The sequence below is a fragment of the Lithobates pipiens genome, unplaced genomic scaffold (genome assembly GCF_037356315.1).
Source record: "Lithobates pipiens isolate NorthernLeopardFrog02 unplaced genomic scaffold, aLitPip1_a1.2 Scaffold_22, whole genome shotgun sequence".
NCBI classification, from domain to species: domain Eukaryota; kingdom Metazoa; phylum Chordata; class Amphibia; order Anura; family Ranidae; genus Lithobates; species Lithobates pipiens.
The window spans coordinates 158,430,283-158,448,353 of NW_027507784.1; the positions used below are offsets into that span (position 1 = coordinate 158,430,283).

At 42.7% G+C, this 18,071-nt stretch overlaps 1 protein-coding gene across 1 annotated transcript in view; it reads left to right on the forward strand.

Moving 5' to 3' along the window:
• NDUFS1 (NADH:ubiquinone oxidoreductase core subunit S1) overlaps positions 1-18,071 on the forward strand; it is a 60,231-nt gene that overhangs the window by 24,150 nt on the left and 18,010 nt on the right. The window contains exons 6-10 of the mRNA XM_077448520.1: positions 7,102-7,183; positions 8,809-8,939; positions 12,128-12,313; positions 15,591-15,725; positions 15,938-16,052. Coding sequence (XP_077304646.1) covers positions 7,102-7,183; positions 8,809-8,939; positions 12,128-12,313; positions 15,591-15,725; positions 15,938-16,052 — 649 coding nt within the window. The remainder of the gene's footprint in view (positions 1-7,101; positions 7,184-8,808; positions 8,940-12,127; positions 12,314-15,590; positions 15,726-15,937; positions 16,053-18,071) is intronic.

Genomic DNA, 18,071 nt, shown 5'->3' on the forward strand with positions numbered 1-18,071 from the left:
TTAAAATTTAAGTTTTTTTTTTCTTGAAACTTCACTCTTAAAGTGAAGGTGCGTGTTATACGCAGATAAATACTTGATATCCAAATAACAAGCCGAAGCTCCATCCTTAGTTCTGAGCAGCGCTTGGGGATTCGTTGGGGGGGGGGGGGGCCTCAAAAGATATATATATATAACATGCCTGAGCTCATCTCTTCACCACACATAGCCGCAAAGGCAAGAGAATTCTTGTTGGGCAGTGTATTATTGCTCGGGCGAATACCCTTAGACTGAATTTTAATTTCCAAGAATGTCAGATTAAATGGTCAGCCCTCACACTTGTTCGCTTCATCGAAACTTTGAAAAAAGTTTGGACACCCCTGCAGTTCACCTTCCTGAACAGTGTCTGGGAGGCTGTGGTTGTTGCTACACAAAAAGTTGATTGTCAATAGATCAAGAACCTGACAGGATCCATGAATGGAAGCCTTTTTTTAAAATTTATTTTAGGTACTTGTATAGCGTCATCAATTTACTCAGTGCTTTACATATTTATTATACATTCCCATCAGTCCCTGCCCTCAAGGAGCTTACAATCTAAGGTCCCTGTCTCAGATTCATACAACCACATAATAGGGCCATTTTATACATACACATACTAGAGTCAATTAACCTACCAGCATGTCTTTGGATTATCACTGTTATTGAAAAGAAGGGTGGCTATATTGGTCATTGATATTTATTTATTTTTATGTCAGAAATGTTTATTTGTAAGTTTTTAGTTGTTTGTTTATTATTCTTTCTTTAACAGATGAAAATAAACAAGTGAGATAGGAACATTTTTTCTTTTTCAATTAGTTGCATAATAATTCTGCACATTAATAGTTGCCCAATAATTGTGCACACACAGATATTCTCCTAAGAAAGCCAAACCCTCTTTTATGTTCTTTATATATTATAAATATTCACAGTTTGGATTGACGGAGAGCATTGTAGTTCTACAATAATTAAATTAATTCTCAAAAATACTTGCCTTATAATTGTGCACAGAGTGTACAAAACTGGTTTAGAGGCATTTGTGGGTCTTGCAGAGGTGGAAGATCAAAAACAGCAGTGTTTTTATTGTCAATGTTTCAGTGACGCCCAGTCCACACTACAACATGGAATTGTGATTAACTATATAAATCGTAGGGTAGCTGCCAAATGGCTTGTATTTTGGGATATACATAGCCCTGTCTCACAGCACCGCCAGGTGGATGGCACAACTTTGTTAAAGTTTTGGGCTCTCTAGCTTACTGATTAGACAGCGTAAAAAGCAGCAGCAGACTTATGAGGTCATCATTCTGTTAATTCTGCTTTCTACTTCTATCAGCATGTTCCTTGTCGATGCATCAAGTGGGGACTGGGGTAAGTATTTTAGGGGTAAGGGGGCAATATATTTTTTTCCCAATAGTCTTTTAGGACAGCCACCTGAGAGACCTTGGCTCCTCCCCTCTTTAGGAAACACCTGTCAGCTTTATAAATGTCCTCCTCCCCTGCTGCTTCTCAGTTTTTTGTGTTTCCTCCAGAGGGGAGACACCTAGGAAACCAGAGGTCCTGAAAGGTAGCAGAGGCTGCTAGGACAAGCAGACTGACCTCGTTTTGCCGCCCCCGCATTGCTGAGTGCAGTTAGATGTCGGGGGGGCGGGAGCGCCGGTTCAAGTGCCAAGGATCGGTGCAGGGAGGTACACACCGGCCGTCTCAGCCCTTCAGCATCGCTGTGTATTTGAACGGCGGCGCCAGTGGCGGGTGACGTCACATCGGCGAAGGGGGCGTGTACTTCTGCGATCGCGGCTTCCAGCTGTGAAACATGAATTGGCGCTAGGCAAAGGCTGGAGAGGAGCCGTGAATGCTGTAGAGACAGCGGGGGCTCCGGTGATGACACCAAAAATGTCGGATGCAGAGACTAAGGACACTGCTCCAGCAGAGACCAGCTCCAGCCATGGAAAGGTAAGGGGAACCTGGGGTGGATCTCCCCCTGCCTAAGACCACCAGCTACCCGCCCCCCCTCCCCCATCAGGGGTACATGGGCAAAAGGGTGAAAAGGGATCGGTAGGGCCCCTCCAGTGTCAGAGGGTGGGTCATGGGGTCCCTGGCGAGGGTAACCCACATGATATGTATTGTTCACCTGCATTAGTAGGAGGTTTGCAGTTTTAATATTGTGGGTTTTTCTTGTGTCATTTCAGAAATCAGACAAAACTAAGCCCTCCCACAATTCAAAGAGGAGGTGCCATTCTTGTAAAAATGCTCTTAAAGATTCCTGGGGGAAAGCTTTATGCAAGGAATGTATTAATAAATGAGTGCAGGAACATTCCACTGAGCAAAGCAATGATCTAGCAGCATCTTTCAAAGAACTATCCAGTACCTTTTGAATCTTTTAAAACCTTTTTTTAGTGCAACTGTTGCTACCAAAGACGCAAGCACTTCCCTCCACTAGTGCAGGTCCTTCAGTAGCCCCTAGGGAGGAGGCAGAGGATGAGCCTGATAGCGCAGCGTCTGGCTCCCAGGAATCAGAGGGGAGGCACTGGAAGGTGATTCCAGAAAAACCTCCCAATACAAACTCACATTAGAAGAGGTAGATCAGCTTCTGGGAGCCATTTATACCACACTAGGTAATGGTATACAAGCAGAAAAGAACCCTTTATCCCTGCATGATCAGATGTATGAGGGCTTAGGGGAGCAGGAAAATAATTATTTTCCTGTGCACGAGGTCCTAATAGAGGCAATTAAGAAAGAATGGCAGGATCCAGAAAGAAGCCATTTTTTTCTAAAGCCTTAAAGAGGCAGTTTCCATTCTCGGATGATGAATCAGCAGTATGGAACAAATCCCCAAAATTAGATGTGGCCTTCTCACAAGTTTTCCGACCATACGGATATAGCTTTTGAGGACATGGGGATCTTATCCGAGCCAATGGATAAGAGAATGGACTCTTTTAAAAAAAAAAAAAGTCTTGGGACTCCTCTGTGGGTAGCCTGAAGCCTGCAATGGCAATTACAGTAGTGGCCAGGAATGTGGAATTTTTGTTGAACCGTATCCAGGCACATATTGAGGAAGGGACTGCAAAGAAGCAGATTCTATCCTCATTTCCCACTCTTTTATGGGGCATTGCCTATATTGCAGATGCATCGGCAGAACTGGTACGCATGGCAGCCAGATCTTCGGCTCTAGCCAATTCTACCAGACGGGTCCTATGGCTAAAGACATGGCAGGGGGACTGCGCATCCAAGGCCAAATTATGTGGGATCCCCTTTACAGGGGACCTGTTGTTCGGGCCAGGTTTAGAAAAGGTTCTGGACCGCACAGCAGAAAAAAAGAAAGCGTTTCCGCTCAAGCGTAAAGCACCATGGGGTCAAACTCAGAGAGGGGATAGCAGTGCCCGGTTTTCAACACCCAAAGCAGACAATGAGAGGAAGGCTTGGGTCCAGAAGGGGAAAAGCAAGGGAGGCGCGATTTTTCGTCGTCCTGAACAAACCCGTAACAAGCAATGAAATTATCTCAGTGGGAGGAAGACTAGGGGCCTTCATCTCACAATGGGGAAAAAATATCCTCCAACCAGTTTATCTTGAGGACAATAAGAGAAGGTTACTGTCTAGAGTTCTCAAGATTGCCCCCAAGCAGACTTTACACCACCAAACTGCCAAAAGACAGAGGGAAAGCCAGAGGTTTAATGAGTTCCATAAAGGACCTCAGGAAGCAAGGGGTAATAGACAAGGTACCAAGAGGAGAAGGACAGGGCTTCTACTCCCACATTTTTGGGGTACAGAAACGTTCAGGGGAGGTCAGGCCAGTCCTCAACCTCAAGCCTTTGAATCTTTCCATAACTTGGACAAAAGATTCAGAATGGATTCCATATACTCAGTGAAGGCTCTCTTTACCCCCAAACTGTTATATGGTTTCACTAGATCTAAAGGACGCGTACCTACATGTGCCAATACATCAAAGTCATCAGAAGTTTCTAAGGATAGCAATAGAAACAGGGAAAGAAACCATACACCTTCAATTCCAAGCTCTGCCCTTTGGCCTTTCTTCTTCACCCAGAATTTTACGAAGGTCCTGGCGGAGGCCTTGGCACCATTACGTCTAAAGGGCATATCCATCATTGCCTATTTAGACCTCCTTCTGTTCGCAAAATCTCCCAGAAGGTTATTTAGAAGACCTCAGATACACCAGGACTTTCTTAGAGAGTCTAAGGTGGTTGGTAAATGTGGAAAAATCAAATCTACAACCCACGCAACAAATAAAGTATTTGGGATATGTAATAGACTCAGTCCAACAAATTCTTTCTACCCAAGGAGAAAATAGAAAAAATTCAGAAAGAAATAGGATTGATGCAGACCAATCTGCCATGCTCAATAAGGAGAGTAATGTCATCCCTAGGGTTGCTAACATCCGCAATCCCAGTGGTGCCGTGGGCAAGTCTGCATTTTCGCCCATTACAGAGGTTCCTATTGAAAGTATGGGACCACAGGCAAGAGTCGCTGGATACGCAAGTGCTAATACCAGCAAAAATAAAAAAGACCTTATGGTGGTGGAGGGGGGTAAGAAATTTAAACAAAGGGCGACTTTGGATCCTACCCATCTCCCGAATCCTAACCACAGACGCAAGTGGCACAGGATGGGGGGCACATTTAGACTCCCAGATAACACAAGGAACTTGGGGGAAGGAAGAGTGGAGGAGGTCATCCAATTGGAAAGAATTGAAGGCAGTATGGCTCGCACTTCAGTTTTTCCAAAAAGCGTTGAGAGGACATCATGTACAGATCAGATTAGACAACTCATCGGTAGTGGCCTACATAAACAAACAAGGGGGGACCAGGAGCAGGGGCTCTATGGTCCTTAACAGAAAAAATTCTGGAATGGGGAGAGAAAAATATTTTCTTTCTCAGCGGTCCACTTAAAAGGGGATTTAAACAAAGTGGCAGATTTCCTCAGCAGGAAGGAAATAAGGGAAGCAGAATGAGATACTAAAACAGGAGGTATTCGACCAGATCACAAGGAAATGAGGAATACCTCGAGTAGACTTATTTGCATCAAAGGAAAACAGGAAAGTCCAAACTTTCTTTTCCCTGAGGAAGGAAGATGGAGCACTCGGAGTGGACGCATTAGCGCAAAAATGGTCATTCAGCAAGTGTTATGCCATTCCCCCACCAGTGCTAATACCAGCAGTAATAAGGAAGTTACGGTCAGAGAACACGTTGTTAATTCTCATAGCACCTCACTGGCCCAGTAGACCGTGGTTCTCTATGCTCAAAGAACTCACCATAGAGCCCCCTTGGTTGCTACTGGTCCAGGAGGACCTGTTATCCCAGGGCCCAGTGTGCTGCCCGCAAGTGGAAAGGTGGAAGCTAACCGCCTGGTATCTGAGGAGCAGCTGCTAAAAGCACAAGGGTTCTCAAACCGTTTGGTAGAAACACTGCTGAAAAGCAGAAAGGTTGAGACACATAACATATACTAGAAGGTGTGGAAATGTTTTTGCAGGTGGTGCGCAGAGAACTGCAAAACGCAAAGCTCAGTAGCAGTCTTAGAATTTCTACAGAGTGGGATAGACAAAGGACTGAGCCTTGGTACGTTAAGTCAAGTCTCAGCATTATCGGTTTACCAGGAAAGGAGGCTAGCCTCTAATCCATGGGTAATCAGACTCTTTAAATCTGTGAGCAGACAGAGACCTATGCAAGGTACGGCCTTTCCGAAGTGGGACTTGTCGCTAGTGCTGCGAACTATGACGGCAGCCCCCTTTGAACCTCTAAAGGATTGCAGCCTGAAGATGCTGACGCTTAAAGCAATCTTTCTGGTAGCAATTATTACAGCCAGAAGGGTCTGCGAGATAGGAGCATTATCAATCAGACCCCCCTTTTGCCAGGTTTTCCCGGATCGTACAGTGTTCAAGATGGACCCAGGTTTTTTGCCTAAAGTGCTCTCTAGATTTCATAGAGACCAAGAGATTGTATTACCTTTGTTTTGTCCCAATCCTGTGCAGGAACAGGAAGTGAAATTCCATAGTTTAGATGTCAGGAGATGCATCCTACATTATTTAGAAGCAACAAAAGAGATTAGAAAGATAGAATCTTTGTTTTATATGCGGGGGCTAAGTTAGGGCACAAAGCCTCAAGAAGTACAATAGCCAGGTGGCTAACTGAAGCCATAGAACAGGCTTACAAGTTAGGAGGTAGGAAGACCCCGAAAGGAATCAGGGCACACTCCACAAGGGCAATGGTGACGTCGCAGGCGGAGAGAGCTGGAGCAATGCCGGAGCAGATTTGTAAAGCGGCAACATGGTCCAGCTTCGCCACTTTCGTAAGACACTATAGAGCCGACTTATGGTCGGCTGAAGATCAGGCCTTTGGGCGCAAAGTCTTGCAAGCTGTAATCCCACCCTAAGAGTAAGTGCTCGGTTATCTTCTCAGATGGCTGTCCTGAAAGATGATTGGGAAAAAAACGATGTTACGTACCGGTAACGTTCTTTTCCGGAGTCTTTCAGGACAGCTGGATACCCACCCATGTTTAGACGTAAAGATTTCCTTTACAGGAAATGTGATATGATTGATTATGTTTATCATATGTTCTTGTGTCTCCCCAAGCAGGCTGGACGTGCTCTTAAAGAACTGAGAAGCAGCAGGGGAGGAGGAAATTTTATAAAGCTGACACAGGTGTTTTCTAAAGAGGGGAGGAGCCAAGGTCTCTCAGGTGGCTGTCCTGAAAGACTCTGGAAAAGAACGTTACCGGTACCACTTCGTTTTTTACCGTTGATGCAATTTTACACTGTCTAATCAGTAGGCTAGACAGCCCAAAACTGTAACGAAGAAAGTTGTCATCCACCTGGCAGTGATTGTATATCCCAAAATACAAACCATTTGGCAGCTACCCTACGATTTTATATAGTAAATTACAATTCCATGTTGTATTGTCTTGACACTGTTGTAGAATGTTGTAGACTTCTACATGTTGTAGAAGTCTGTCTGAAGTCCCAGCTTTTAATACGTTTTAACTTAAACTACTAATTACATTGTTTGCTGGCAAAGCTAACAATGACTTACTAGTCTGTAAATTGAACTTAAATGTCTTTTCTTTTTTTTTGGTTAATAAACTAGGGAAGGAGTAATGGAGTTCTTGCTGGCAAACCACCCTTTAGACTGTCCCATTTGTGATCAAGGAGGGGAGTGTGATCTGCAGGTAAATTACGTGCATAAGTGAAGTGAGCATCCTCAGGGACAGACCTAAGCTGTAGACTGGACCATTTGCTATGCTGTACGCAGTTCTTGCAAGTTCATGGTGATGATGTCACTATAGGAATTGCCAGTATGTACAGTGACTGCAGCTATCTTTTAACCTTGATTAAAAGATAAGTTTACCTTTTTATAACCTGTTGCATGTTACTCCTGTTTTCGGGGTATAACATGTTAAGGCTGCAGCGGTCCCCATTGGGCACTTTTACCCCCTTCCTGCCAAGGTCAATTTTAAGCCATTTAGCCCTGTCCCACTTTGAATGACAATTGCGCACCACTGTACCCATATTAAATATTTGTATCTTTTTATTTTTTTTTCACACAAGTAGAGCTTTCTTTCTTTTGGTAGCATTTAATCACCACTGGGTATTTATTTTTTGCTAAACAAACTAAAAGACAAATTTAGGAAATGGAAAAAAAAAATTCTTAGCTTCCGTTTATAAAATGTTTCAAATAAGTGAATTTTCTTCGCTGATGTGCACTGACGAGACAGCACTGATGGTCACTAATGAGGGGGCGCTGATTGTCACTGTTGGGGCTGCACTGATTATCAGTTCCCTGATTATTTGTGTAGATGTTACCTGTCAGGGCTGCCGGATGCCGTCTCTCCTGAATGCTGATATGGAGGAATGCTGATAATCCGCAAGTGTGTTTACATTGTAATCAGCTGTGATTGGCCCTTTAATTACCTGGTACTGATTGGCCCTTTACTCCAATCTGTATTTGGCTGTGTCTGAAGCGTTCACAGAGCATGTTGTAACGGGCACATGTGGGGCGTGGTTCTGGGAGGACATCAATAAACGCCCTCCCAGAACTGGACATCCACGCTGTAGCCATCATTCGACAATAGCGAGGTCTGCCCACCCGTCCATGTCATTTATTCAGAGTTTGTGAATGGGAGAACAAGTACCATCATCCTTTGTGGCTGTTGACTTGTAGTTCTCAATGAACTACCAGAGCGCTGTTGAGTTCATTGATGCTTCTAGTCATTGACACATAATGGGCTACTATGCAATGCATAGTAGCCCATTATGCTTTACCTTTGCAGGGAGACAAAGAGAAAGTAAACCCGTCGTGCTACACCTTGTGAATGGTCCTGTGGCCTCCTAAGACCCGTGACAAGTTCCAAAAGGTTGCGAGAGTGGGGGGGGGGGGGAATCAAACTCGTGCTTCGATCGCCTAGACATGGGACCAAGTGACTATCAAAACTAGATACACACATTGCCCCCCACCCTCCCACCATTTATTTATGTTTTTCTGATTATGCATCTAAGAGCACAGCTTAAGCAGGCCATGTACTTGATTCCCCCATCCACGCATTCGAGATGGATTGGGGGAATCCTCACTGTGCCCCTCTGCATTTTGACAGCAGAGAGACTTCCCCCACTGTCAGAAAATACTGATCAGTGCTCCCGGCTATAGCCAGCGGTGCTGATTAAACAGAGAAGATCCAGCAAGCTGGATGTACAAATGTTGATTATGTAGCACCGTTAAACGGAAAGCAAATATGGCTGCCCCTGTGCACAAAGAGAGGAAATATAATTGTTTTCTTGTCCTCCTTAAATCCTCCAGGATCAGTCAATGATGTTTGGAAGTGACAGGAGCAGGTTTACAGAGGGAAAACGTGCTGTGGAGGACAAGAATATCGGACCATTGGTCAAAACCATAATGACACGTTGCATTCAGTGTACTCGATGCATTAGGTAAGTATTTTTAAATACATTGTATGCCAATTTCATAGAATTATAGATTTGCATGTTCTTAAAGTGTCAGTGGTCTGGGTCAACCTCTGACATATTTGTTTATGACTGTCAGGTGAGTTCCGTGTACTGTAAAGCCAGATACACACAATGAGATTATCAGACTGTGTTGTGTTTTTTTTTTTTTTTTTTTTTCCATCCTAGTCTCGTTTTGAAAATGCAGAGGTTTCTAAAGTTACAAAAATTCTCATACTACAGAATAAAATTTCAGATATGAAGCCTTACAATCACTTTAACTCATATTTTTTATTAGGAAATTTCACTCAAGTGGCAATGGAGAGGACAATCTATCCCAGTTCAAAATGCAATCGATGTAATGGCGAGACAGCGGCCATCTTTATGGTTAGAAGCGATGTATGCTCTGCAATGTTTATTACTTATCAAATGTGAATTCATTTTACTTTGTTGAATAAATGTTGGTATAAGGATGTTTGCGCAATGAGCATTCTTCTTTTGCCGTTTACATTTACATGATCATTGTGTTTACCGGGTGCTTATTGGAATATAGTTGATGCACTTGGTTCGAGAGGAACAGTCCCTATCGCCTTTTCAGATGTGAAAGATTTGTTTCTTTGGGATACTCGATTACATCAATTGCCTTTTGAACTGGAATAGATTGTCATCTCCATCGTCCTGAATTCAATGTGTTTGGCCTATACACTGAGGGTAAGGGTCAGTGTGTTTGGGTGAAGGTGATGGGTCTTTTATCTTATTCATTCTTCATGGTAGACTCTGCACATTAGAAGCTTTCGGTGGTTGTCATCTTGAATGGTTCTACCTTTTTTTTTTTTTTTTTTTCATGAATAAACTTTTATCATGAACTTTACATTTTTTTATGTATTGTTAATGAGCGCTACACCTCTTTTTTTAATATATGAGAGGGTTTACAACCACTTTTAAGTAGTGATGCACCGAAATTTCAGCCGCCGAAAATGCCCTTTTCAGCAATTTGCCGAAAGAGAAAAACGGCCAATAATGTAGCCTAAAATGGGGCGTGGCCTGGATGGGGGCAGGGCTCTGCCCCCCGCCCCTGGTGACGCCCATCATGGGGGGTGTATAGCGCAGGAGAGCCGCCTCCGCCGCCTGTTTGATCACAGCGCCGGGAACATCACAGCTTTCATTTCAATAGCTGTGTGTTCCCGGCCGCGCGACCTCACACACAGCCCCTCCCCGTTGTCCGGACACTTAGATAGACAGATCATCCGCAGGATTGGACGGATGATCTGTCTATCAAAGTGCCCAGACAAGGGGGAGGGGCTGCGTGTGACGGCGCGCGGCCGGGAACACACAGCTATTGAAATGAAAGCTGTGATCAAAGAGGCGGCGGAGGCGGCTCTCTTCCCTGCACAGGCTGGCTGCAATGGGACACACTGGCTGCAATGGGACACACTGGCTGCAATGGGCTGCCATGGGGCACACTGGCTGCAATGGGGGACACTGGCCTGCAATGGGGGATGCCTCCTGTACCACGTCCTCTGTCTGACCATCTCCTGTACCATGTCCCCAGTCTGACCATCTTCTGTACCATATCCCCAGTCTCTGACCATCTCCTGTACCGCGTCCTGTCTCTGACCATCTCCTATACCGTGTCCCCAGTCTGGCCATCTCCTGTACCGTGTCCCCAGTCTGACCATCTTCTGTACCATATCCCCAGTCTCTGACCATCTCCTGTACCGCGTCCTGTCTCTGACCATCTCCTATACCGTGTCCCCAGTCTGGCCATCTCCTGTACCGTGTCCCCAGTCTGGCCATCTCCTGTACCGTGTCCCCAGTCTGGCCATCTCCTGTACCGTGTCCCCAGTCTGACCATCTCCTGTACCGTGTCCCCAGTCTGACCATCTCCTGTACCGTGTCGCCAGTCTCTGACCACCTCCCGTACCATGTCGCCAGTCTCTGACCACCTCCCGTACCATGTCGCCAGTCTCTGACCACCTCCTGTATAAAAATATTTTTTAAAAACAGTCATTTTCGGTTTTGGTTTTCGGCCTAGTGTATTTTTCATTTTCGGTTTCGGCACCAAAAAACCCATTCGGTGCATCCCTACTTTTAAGTGTTTTTTGTGTTACTAATAGTTTGGGTTGTGGTTTAGGAGGTAAACTGTAAATGAAACAAAGAGTGCACTAGCATAGTGTACTGTGTGTGATTTATTTTCTGAAGATTCCCCAGTCTGGAGAGAGCTGTGAGAAAGTAAATCTACTACAATATGTTAAAGAAAAAGACTGCGCCAATAATTCAAATTTTGGCAGACATAGACTTGTAGATTCCATCACTGTCAAGTGCTGGCATTAGTCTATTATTAGGAGGTAAATGTATAATTATGGGGAAAAATAGGTTAGAACCCTTAGGAAATTTCTGAATTTCAAAATGATTGAATCCTAAAATATGATTCGATTTTCCTTGTTTTGTAATATTCTGGTAGTTCAAAAATCAAGCTCAATGTTATCAGCCGCCCCAGATGTCTGCAGACCTCGGGAGTCTTAGTCACCCAGGTGTGCTATTATTGCATTGAACTTTGTGATATGTAATCCTATTTTCTATTCACTCTTTAAAAATGCAAATGTTAACATTTATTGATGAGCTCTGTGCAATTTAAGTTCTGATTTATGCAGGTTTTCATACATTTTGCTGCAAAATCAGCATTTGTTTGCTAAAAAAAACTGCTATAACTTTTCATGATGCAATCATTTTCTGTGAGATCTAATCATTTATTTAGGGCTTACTGTAAACTGCTCACAACTGCATAGGTTGTCGAAAATAAGATGTATGTATGTATGTATGTATGTGTGTATATATATATATATATATATATATATATATATATATATATATATATATATATATATATATATATATATATATATATATATATAAATTTTACAGTATATTTGCTATGTGTAAAGGCACATGATTAGTTTCTGAGGTTAATCAAATTTTAGATGACTGGTGTTAAATAAAAATAATATATATTTTGTTTGACCTTCGTAAGGTTTTTATTCACTTTTGGATTCCTGTGGGGGGAAAACAAGATCAGATATACATTGTGGTAAAGTACTGTTCAGTTGTTTCTAGCATTAAGAAAAGTACACAAACAAACGTGTTTTTTTTTTTTTGTTTTTTTTTTATATATTTAGGTTTGCTAGTGAAGTTGCTGGTGTTGATGATTTGGGAACAACTGGCAGAGGAAACGAAATGCAAGTTGGCACATATATAGAGAAAATGTTCATGTCTGAGCTGTCCGGGAACATAATAGATCTGTGTCCTGTGGGTGCTTTAACCTCCAAACCTTATGCATTTACTGCTCGACCCTGGGAAACTCGGTATGTGCTTTAGACACATCACTGCTGTCGAAATTTTACTGTGCACACAAAATGTACATTTCTGTTTAATTTGTCCATACTAGTTAAGGGGCTGGGATCATGAAGTGTGTAGCGTTCTGTACCTTTCAGTTAGGTCCATATATATTTGGACACAGGCACAATTTTCATACCTTTTGGCTCTGTATGCCACCACAATAAAATTATTTCAGCTTTAATTTAAGGGGTTGAACATAAATATCAAGTACAGATTTTAGGAACTGCAACCATTTCTATACACCGTCCACCCCATTTTTTAGGGGCTCAAATGAAATTGGACAAATTTAATATAATCCTAAATAAAATGTTCATTTTTAGTATTTTGTCGAGAATCCTTAACTGGTAATGACTGCCTGAAGTCTGGAACCCATAGACATTATCAAAGACTGGGTTTCCTTCTTTCTGATGCTTTGCCAGGCTCTTACTGCAGCTATCATCAGTTGATCTTTGTGGGTCTTTCTGCCTTCAGTTTTGCCTTCAGCAAGTGAAATGTGTGCTCAATTGAGTTGAGATCAGGTGATTGACATGGCCATTGCAGAATATTCCACTTATTTTCCTTCCAAATCTCCTGGGTTGCTTTTGCAGTGTGTCTTGGATCATTGTATATCTGTACTGTGAAGCGACGTCCAATCAACTTTGCTGCATTTGGCTGAATCTGGACTGACAGTATATCTCTAAACACTGCAGAATTAATCCGGCTGCTTCTGTTTTCTGTTACATCATCAATAAACACCAATGACCCAGTGCCACTGGAAGCCATGCATGCTCATGCCATCACACTGCCTCCATGTTTTACAGATGACGTTGTGTGCTTTGGATCATAAGCTGTTCAAAGCCTTCTCCACACTTATTTTCTTCCTGTCATTCTGGTACGGATTAATCTTGGTTTCATCCGTCCAAAAATGCTTTTCCAGAACTGGTCTGGCTTTTTTAGATATTTTTTGGCGAAGTCTGTGGCCGATGGGGCTTTTCTATTCTTCAGGCTTATGAATGGTTTTCACCTTGTGGTGAACCCTCTGTATTTGCTCTTGTGAAGTCTTCTCTTGATTGTACACTATGACAATGATACTCCCACCTCCTGGAGAGTGTCCTTCACTTGTCTAGAAGTTGTGAATGGGTTTTTCTTTATCATAGAGAGGATCCTGCAATCATCCTCCACTGTTGTCTTCCTGTGGAGGTCCAGGCCTTTTTATGTCGCTGAGCTCAGCAGTGCATTCTTTCCTCAGAATGTACCAAACTGTTGATTTGGTCACTCCTAATGTTGCTGCTATCTCGCTGATGGATTTGGTTAGTTTTTTTAAGCCTTGTGCCGCGTACACATGACCGGACTCTTCGACGGACTAGGTCAGACGGTCTTCCCAATGGACTTTCAGCGGAGCTCCGACAGACTTTCTGAACTAAACGGACTCGGCCACACATGACCGGACTAAGTCTGTTTGAAAGTCTGTTTGTTTTTAATGTGATGACGTAAATGGGACTAAACAAGGAAGTTCAATAGCCAATAGCTGCCCTTCCGTTGTATTTGGTCCGTCGGAGTAGCACACAGACTAACGGTTTTCCCGATTTGTAGTCCGTCAGACTTGAGACCGTCAGATTGGAAACATGTTTTATTTCTAGGTGCCCACACGCGATCGAATTGTCTGATGGATTCCGGTCCGCCGGACCAAGTCTGCCGAGAAGTCTGATTGTGTGTATGCTGCATTACAATGGCCTGTTTCACTTGCATGGACAGCTCCTTTGAACGCATGATGTAGGTTCAAAGCAATAGATTCCAAATGCAAATACCACACTTAGAATCAACTCCAGACCTTTTACCTGCTTAATTGATGAAGAAATGGAGTAGCTCACACCTGGCCATGAAACAGCTTTTAATTCAATTGTCCAATTACTTTTGGTCCCTTGGCGCTATAACATTAAAAATAGCACCTGAAAAGCGCCCTGAAACAGCGGCTCCATTCACTCCAGTGTGAAAGCCCGAGGGCTTTCACACTGGAGCTGCGTGCTGGCAGGGTGTCAAAAAGTTCTGCCAGCAGCTTTTTTTGAGTGCATTGGGAGCGGTGAACTCACCGCTCCTAAAGCGTCCCTGCCCATTAAAATCAATATGCAGCACCGCCAGCAAAGCACCACTGTAGCAGCGATTTGCGGACAGTTTTAACTCTTTTTCGGCCGCTAGCAGGGGTTAAAAGCACCCTGCTATCGGCTGAATAGCGCCGCAAAAACAACGGTAAAGCGCCACTAAAAATAGCATCGCTTTACCGCCGACACCCGGGGCGGCTCAGTGTGAAAGGTCTCTTAAGAGCTGTAATTCCTAAACCTTTCCTCCAATTTGGATGTACATACCCTCAAATTAAACCTGAGAGTGTGCACTTTCAGCCCATATCCATTATATATATTTCTATCTTTAACTTTGATAGTTTTTTTTTTTTTTTTTTTCTTATTTATTAAACATTAAAATTGTGCTTCTGTCCAAATGTATATGGACCTAACTGTATATTGACATGAATGACTGTCAACAACTCTGTGGTTTTTAGAGCTTTGTAAACAGGGATAAGGGCAAACATGCCTATAACTAAACGGTACAAGGCATATTTTCCTTTTTTATTTCTTTCTTTGTTGCTGCAGAAGTTGACTGAAGAAATTAAAGGAGACAGATTACTTATGGTATCCATTACTCCATATTCCAGTCTCTTCTGTAATGATATCTAAAGCTCATAAAGCATGACTTCTTAGGTCAACTTTTAACCAAGGAGATTTTAAAGTGGTTCTAAATTCTAGACATTTGTTTACATTTATTGCATTCCTTTTATTAAGGTAAAAAATATACCTGTATTTGTATTGTATCCCCTCTGTATCCAGCACTGTGCTAGTCTCTGATGGCTCTTTTCTCTTTCAGGAGCCATTGGCTCCTGCTACTGTCATTTAACACCTGTAAGCAGAGAGCGGGGCTGAGCTATGCTGTCTTTATCAATGGACACATACAGCTTGGTTTGGGATCAAGGCTGCAAATCTGCCCCCATAGCTAGTGGCTTGCTTTGTGTGCTCACAAAGAAGGGTAGGAGCCAAGACCGCTGGCAGGGAACCCCAGAAGAGGAGGTTCAGGGGCCGTTCTGTGTAAAACCATTGCACAGAGCAGGTAAGTATAACATGATTGTTATTTTAGGGGGGAAAAAAGACACTCCAACTGCTTTTATGCATGTGTGTGCCTGTGAAATAATCTGTTTTACATTGTGTTTATATACAGGAAGACAGAATCTGTTGATGTTCTTGATGCTCTTGGTAGTAATATTGTGGTTAGTACAAGAGGAGGAGAGGTGATGAGAATCTTGCCCAGAATGAATGAAGATGTAAATGAGGAATGGATCTCGGACAAGACCAGGTACAACAGCTTTCGTCTGTCTACTTTTATTCCTCAGCTGAATTTCAAAATATTATATTTGTTTGCCATAATGTCTTGTTTGTCCAGTTTTGCTAATCATTTTGAAAACCGCTGATATTCTATGAAATGCTTGTTTATGTAAACCTCATCTGTTATAGTATATTGGACCCATTTTCCAAACATTGACAATTTTATGCTTAATGTTGAAATAGATTTGCCTATGATGGGCTCAAACGTCAGAGACTGACACAACCTATGGTCAGAGATGAAAATGGTTATTTAGTTCATGCTTCCTGGGAAGACGTACTCACGCGGGTGGCTGGTGTGGTAAGGATTTTCTTTTTTTTTTCTTTTTTGCTGTTTGAGAACTTCAGCCCTAAAGTACTTGGGGCCTAACTGTTTAATTTTGAAGCAGCAAAATTCTTGCGTTTTGCTGCATGAAAATACATGTCAAGTGAACTGATCTTGTGGTGTCTATTGCCTGAAATCTTTTTTTTTTTTTCCAGCAATTTATAGAAGTTAAACTATTCGGTCTGTAGTTACTTGGTAAAGACTTGGTAAAGACTTTGATCCCTTTTTAAAATTTAGGCACCACATTGGCTTTATGCCAGTCATTAGGGTCCCTAAAAATGTGAAACAATGGCTTTGAAATAACAAAGCTCAACTCTTCTAGGACACCTGGGCATATACCATCTAGCTCTGCTGCTTTATTCACCTTTATTCTGTCTAAATATTTTTGGACAATATCATTTTTTGGCCACAGTGGTTCATTTGGGGCTATGTCCATATCATCCCCGTTATGGGCATGAGCTCCCCCACTGTTATCTTCTGTGTAACTTTTAAAGGATGGTAGTGTTCCTTAATTTTTTATTTTTATTTTATTACGACTCCTTCCTTCCCATCTTTTGAAAAGATCCTCTCGATGGATGCCAGCCTGGTAGTGCAGGGGACATGTTTATTGGAGGAATCTTGTCTCCTGTTTAACATCCTTAAGCTTTGGGCCATTTTGCTGTCTCTGCAACAGCCACGCCAGGACCTGGGGCTGTCCCTACACTTGTAGGTGTTCCGGGACCTGTGTTGCAGGTGGGAGCCGCCTGATGCGGACCTGTCTTCCTGAGTTAACAACAAACTGGGCAAGTTTGTCTCCATGTACAGAGATCGTTTAGTGGATGCTGTGGTAGCTCTTTAGGATCAGTGCATCCTGATCTGTGCCTTTCCCTCTCTGAAACTTCTTTCTCGTTTACAACCCTAATGTCAAAGTTGTGACACTGTAAAATCTACATAAAAACAAAGTGCATTGATTAGCAAATTTCATAAACCCATATTTTTTCACCATAGAAAATAGAAAACATATCGAATGTTTGTTTTAAATAGAGAAAATGTACCACTTCAAGATAAAAATAAAGTACAACATAATTTGGAAATTAATGGCAGCAACACATCTCAAAAAAGTTGGGACAGAGCCATGTTTACCACCGCATAGCATCCCCTCTTCTATCTAACTATACTCTGTAAACATTTGGAAATTGAGCCAACCAGTTGCTAGAGTTTTGGGAGAGGAATGTTGTCCCATTATTGCCCAGTATAGGAGTCTAACTATTCCAACAGTCCTGGGTCTTCTACTTCCGAAGTAGCTCCTCTTGATCATACCCCTGTGACTCTGTGGGATCTAAATCTGGTTCTCCACCGCGGAAACCATTGTTTGAATCAATTAGAGGCTTTTATCTAGCTACCTTCACCCATGGTGGTATTGCTTGTAGCTATCACCTCTGCGAGGTTAGTTTCTAATGTGGCTGCCTTCTCCTTCAAGCAACTTTTTCTGGTTTTGCTCAGGGACAAGGTGGGGTTGAGGCCCAGAACGTTTTTGTTTTTGTCCAAGCCAGTTTCTACCTTTTACCTCAACCAGGACCTTGCTCTTCCATTCTTCTGTCTGACTTCAGTTCAACCAAAGAGAATTTCCCTCTATTGTTTGGATGTGGTTTGGGCTGTGAGAGTCTGTCAGCCATTTCTTCTTTCAGAAAGACTGATTCCCTTTTCACCATCCTAGGTGTTCCATGTTTGGGTGCATTATCCAAGTTTATGGTCTTGAGGTTTAGGGTCTACCTGTTCTTGTCAAGGTGCACCCCTTGAGAAACATTGCTGTGTGTTGCATTAGCCAGCCTATTAAAAATGAAAGGCACCACCGCGCATGCATCATGTAATGTACTGGTGTGATTACATTCCGTAGTTATTTTCTATATTATTACTCAAATTTCTATATTTATATTCCTATTATATTATTATTTATCTTTAAAATTCTTTAACTTCCTCTATTATCAGTTCAGCTCTGCCGGAAAAAAAAAAAAT